The 4,708-nt window shown below is 33.2% G+C and overlaps 1 protein-coding gene across 1 annotated transcript; it reads right to left on the bottom strand.

Moving 5' to 3' along the window:
• Positions 1–3,521: 3,521 nt before the first annotated feature.
• LOC108833279 (putative FBD-associated F-box protein At5g56560) lies at positions 3,522–4,708 on the bottom strand. The gene is made up of 2 exons (XM_057004064.1): positions 3,772–4,708; positions 3,522–3,674 (listed from the first exon to the last, which is right to left on the bottom strand). The coding sequence occupies exons 1-2, from the start codon at positions 4,630–4,632 to the stop codon at positions 3,522–3,524; spliced, it is 1,014 nt and encodes a 337-aa protein (XP_056860044.1). The 5' UTR covers positions 4,633–4,708.

Here is a 4,708-nt window from a genome sequence, read left to right as displayed (position 1 = left end):
CGTCTCTAAGTCAAGAGAATCGATCTGCATTATAACTGTCAGGTTTATAACAATGAGTATATATGCTACCTTTTAAAGTTTTCACAAAAGATGATAATTAAGCTAAGCCGGCTAAAAGATCCACTCTTATAATTAGGCCTAGTTACAAGCTAGTACACGGAAATACACATGATGATCGTGGAGAAGTTCTCTATAATATTGGTAAGACGTGAAATGAAGCCTTGGATATTATAGAGCATATTCAATGATCTAAAACCGGAGATTAATTAACTGTAAATAGTGCACCTTTAATAATTAGATTTTTGCTTTACCAATGGAGGTGGTCCAGTACCATTTCTGATCTTTTTAACAGAATAAAGACCAAAGAATTTGCAATCTTCCAAACAATATTTCTTGCAATGAAATTATTGGGCTTTCTCTAGGTTCATGTCCAACTTTCTAATGCTTGATTAGTATTATACTGCTTAGTATTATATTTTTCATTTTGAGATTAAAAACAAACCGTATAAATTTAATTTTGAGATCTTTCTCAAAAGATATTATTCTAACCAGAAAACACTTTATTACGTACTACACATTATTTGTTTAAATTTGTCATGTTGAACTTGGATTGATATCTCTCATTTTTCCAATCAAACCACGAACCACATTTCTTATGTTTTTTCTTCCTAGAAATGTTTTTTGGTGCCCATCTTTTACCCTTAATTACAAGGTTACTTCGAGAAGATCACATTTGCACTCTAAGGGTAATTTGATGTATTTCATTTTTTTCGTTAACCTTGCTCAGATATTAATTGATGGGTTTCTTCGAGATCTATGTCGAATTCTTTATTGTCCAATTACTACGATATTATCTATTTTGGATGTAAGAGACAAGCACATATAGATTTACTTTTGAGATTTTTTTTTCCAAAGTAACTCGTTTTATTAGAAATGACCATCTTATTATATATTAAATATTATTTATCTAAATTTTCCATATAAGATTTGGATTACATCTCTCAGAATCACTCAAAATATCTTAGGTGAGAAGGGAACAAAAAATTATTTTCCATAGATATAGAGAAAACCGAAGAAAATGAATATTATGCCATGCAAATGTAATTGCTTGACCTTCCGACAGAAATAGTAAGCTTAATTAGAAAATGTTGCAGGTGTTATGAAACTTAATTCGCTGAGCTGCATAAAGATACCCAATTTATATTTAGTATTGCAATATTCTTAGCTTGATATTTCTCAGCATAATTCAATATTGTATGAATATAATGTTACGCGCGGTTAAAATTCAACGCATCGATGGATTTCCGTTTCACCCACTTCATAATCATTTATTTATTGTAACTTATAGAGAGATGTCGAATCTTAGCGACAAAAGGCTGAATCTCAGTGGATCGATAGGTTACTATAACCAGAAACAAATGAAACAAATGCTATAAACCTAATTATGTCAAAATCAATATTATATTCTTATTTTTGATTTCAAAATGGGTTACTACATAAATTAACCATAAAGTTATATAACTAAAAAATAATATTTTATCTATTTTGAGAGAGTCAACCATCATATACATTATTTCTTCCCAATCAATGCTTAAGTAAGAAACGCTGGCCGTCATGGAGAATAACAAACAAGCACCACCGGCAATCATAAACCTTATGTACACACATAAAGGGATAATCAACTGGTGAACGAGTAGCTGACTTTTTTTTTTTTGACATCGGAGTATTATAAAAAAAACTTAGTTTGCATCCATATGACCAGAGGTATCTAGCCATCTTGGTGCATAACCATCTACGAAAGGACATAAGAGGTCTCGCGTTCTTGCGCCCTTAGCTAAGCCATCTGCTCGAACATTCAGAACTCGGGGAATGAAGGATATCGAAATTTCCAGATACCTTGCTGCATAAGTTTTAATTTCTTCCAGCTCCATCGCCATTGCAGGCCAGTCTTCTTCTCGGTTGATGATGTTCACAAGTTGCTGGCAATCAGATTCAAAGTGCATGATTTTTACCAAGCTGTAGCATCTCCTGGAGCGCCCAAATCAATCCTTCCGCCTCTGCGTGTAGTGGTGATTGCGCTTTCCCACCTTTTGCTCCATTTACCAGCAGCGCATTCTCTTGTAGCACGACGAACCCGAGCCCACATCTTTCCTTCTCGTTTATCCAGGAGGCATCAACTTGACATCTCCATTTATTTTTATCTTGTTCATCTGTTGCCGTAGGAGCATTAGGTGCTGTTACTTCTTCGTCTGCGTCGATCAGCCTCGGGATAACTTGGGCTAGGAACCAGCTCTGTGACTCATTCTCAGCGAGTTGCAGTGTCTCCAGGGGTGCAATATCTTTATTGTTGTATAGCTTCTCGTTCCTCGATTTCCAGATAAACCACATAAGCCATGGGAAAATCCTTATTGTTTCTGCGCTTGCGCCTTGTTCTGGTGCTCTCCATAGTAGGAAGTCAATGTTGCCATAAGAAATACTACAAATTCAGTGACATGTTGAACTTAATAAAAATGATTTTCTTGTTCGAATTAATTTTATATTCTATTAAAAAGGGTCAAAACATGTTGATACGATAATTTCAGATGACAAGTGTTTGCTAGGAGCATTTCCAAAAGACATTCTATAACTTCAAATATGAAATTTTTTGCTCTACAAAAGGAAACTTCAAATTTGAAATTTTGAGTAGTGAAACTTCAAATATAAAGTGTCACTATTCAAAACTTCAAATTTAAAATTTCATATTTTTTATTTTATTTTGATCCTTATGTTTACATATTATATTTATGATTCTTAAATATTTTGTCCTTTAATCTTTCAAAATTTTATAACTCATAAATATTTTAAATTTGTTTTTATAATTTTAATTTTTACAAATAAAATTAAATAAAAACTTTAAAATAAGTTTTTATTAAACTAGATTTAGATAACAAAAAAATTAGAAAATAAACTTAAAAAATGCACTAATATAAGCAAATTTGATTACTAAAGCTGAGCAGCCATTTATATAATTTATAAATAAACTATTTATAGAATAATGTAGTATTTTACTTGTAATTTAATATTTAATTATGTATTTCTATGTAAAGTTATATATTTTATTTTATCATTTTGTTAATTAATATTTCTATAATATTTTTATATATGTGCTATTTATTTATAAAGTATTATGAATTTAAATTAAGTATCATAAATATAAAGACCATAATATAAAATATAATTTTTTTGAAGTACAATTTGAAGTTTTGAATTTGAAAGAGACTAACTTAAAACTTCAAATATGAAGTTTTGCAAACTTTAAAATAGAGTATCAATTTTGCAGATGCTCTATGATATACTTGGCCACTTGTTTAACTTTCTGCCTTTGCTGTTTACATTCCAAATTATTGAGATGCGACAACAAACATTCAGGAACAAAACTCTGCTGGTTTCAACGAACCTTTAATGGGCGCGATGTATCTGAGATGCACAAAATATGTGTTAGTGCTATAGACCATTTGAGAAAAAGGAAAAATACACACAAATTAAGCAAATTGAATACTACATACCCACTTAAGCTTGAGAACTCGAAGTCTTAGAGGGTCTTTGAGGGCGAGTAGATTCCAAAACTCCGAAGAACATGTACACAGCTCTAGATGTTCAAGAAAGACAAAGGAACTGCCTGAATGGTATGGAATCTGTAACTGAATCGAACAAACAAAACAAAGTAGCATTAAAGTGTCAGAAAACAATTAGGGTTATGACTTAAGTAATCCCAGATTAACAAAAGCTTACGTTTGAAAATTTAGAACACAAAGAGAGATGACGGACTGAGGCAAGAGATCCTATTAGACTCTCGGATTGATTACAAACAGTCTCAACATTCGCCTTGATCAGCTTCGGCATATTTTTGAACAGCAAATAGTTACTGTGACGGTCTCTAATGTTCAGGTACCTTAAAGAAGGAGCATCTATGAAAAATCCATGAACACCCGCGGGTTGAGATCCCACACGTAAATAATCAATGGATAAACTCGTCAAGCTGGGCACATTGATAGTGAAGATCTCCACATTGGAATATCCGGATCTTCTTACAACCAGCTCTTCAAGAACTGGACAAATGCTTAGAAGCTTCTGAACAGATTCGTCGCTTGAGAACTTGACAGATAAAAGGCAAAGAGTTTTGAGAGACGACAAGGAACCATACGGCGGAACATCCACAAGATGTAGCCTGCAGAGTATCAAGGTTTCGAGGGTCCCACATGCATAGAAGATACTCGGCAATTCCAGTGATGTGTAAAGAAACTCGACTCTCAACTCTCTCAAACCGCAATAAACTGCGGTTTCAACCATAGAGGAGAACCTATAAAAAATGGTCATATTTCTAGAAAAATCACCTGGGAAAAGCTTGAAATCCAAGCTCTTTAGAACCTGAGGGTTACTAAAAGCCAAAGAGCTGGAAACCCATTTGACACAAACGTTGTTGAGGTCAGTATCACCAATATTGAGTTTAGGCACCAACTTCCATAAAGACCGCCACCGTCCGGACAATAAACTCGTTGCCATCACATCTTTAAGAGAAAGTGACGACAGTATCCTTAAGAGAAGATCATCCGGCAAATGGCTGATAATGTCCATCCTATGATCATTCGACATATTAGCAGAAGTTTATGTTCCCTTCATCAAAGTGTCAACCAAAAATAAAATAAAAAAATATAAAAAATTAATGAAA

The sequence above is a fragment of the Raphanus sativus genome, chromosome 2, assembly GCF_000801105.2.
Source record: "Raphanus sativus cultivar WK10039 chromosome 2, ASM80110v3, whole genome shotgun sequence".
NCBI classification, from domain to species: Eukaryota; Viridiplantae; Streptophyta; class Magnoliopsida; order Brassicales; family Brassicaceae; genus Raphanus; species Raphanus sativus.
The sequence above is the reverse complement of the archived record's forward strand: the minus strand, read 5'-3'. Positions and strand labels throughout refer to the sequence as shown.

Bases quoted from the DNA above. Each gene is read 5' to 3' on its own strand.
- LOC108833279 (XM_057004064.1), bottom strand. From the start codon at position 4,632: ATGTCGAATGATCATAGGATGGACATTATCAGCCATTTGCCGGATGAT. The intron at 3,675-3,771 runs GTAAGCTTTTGT...ATTCAGTTACAG, and splicing joins TGTGTTCTAAATTTTCAAAC to ATTCCATACCATTCAGGCAG.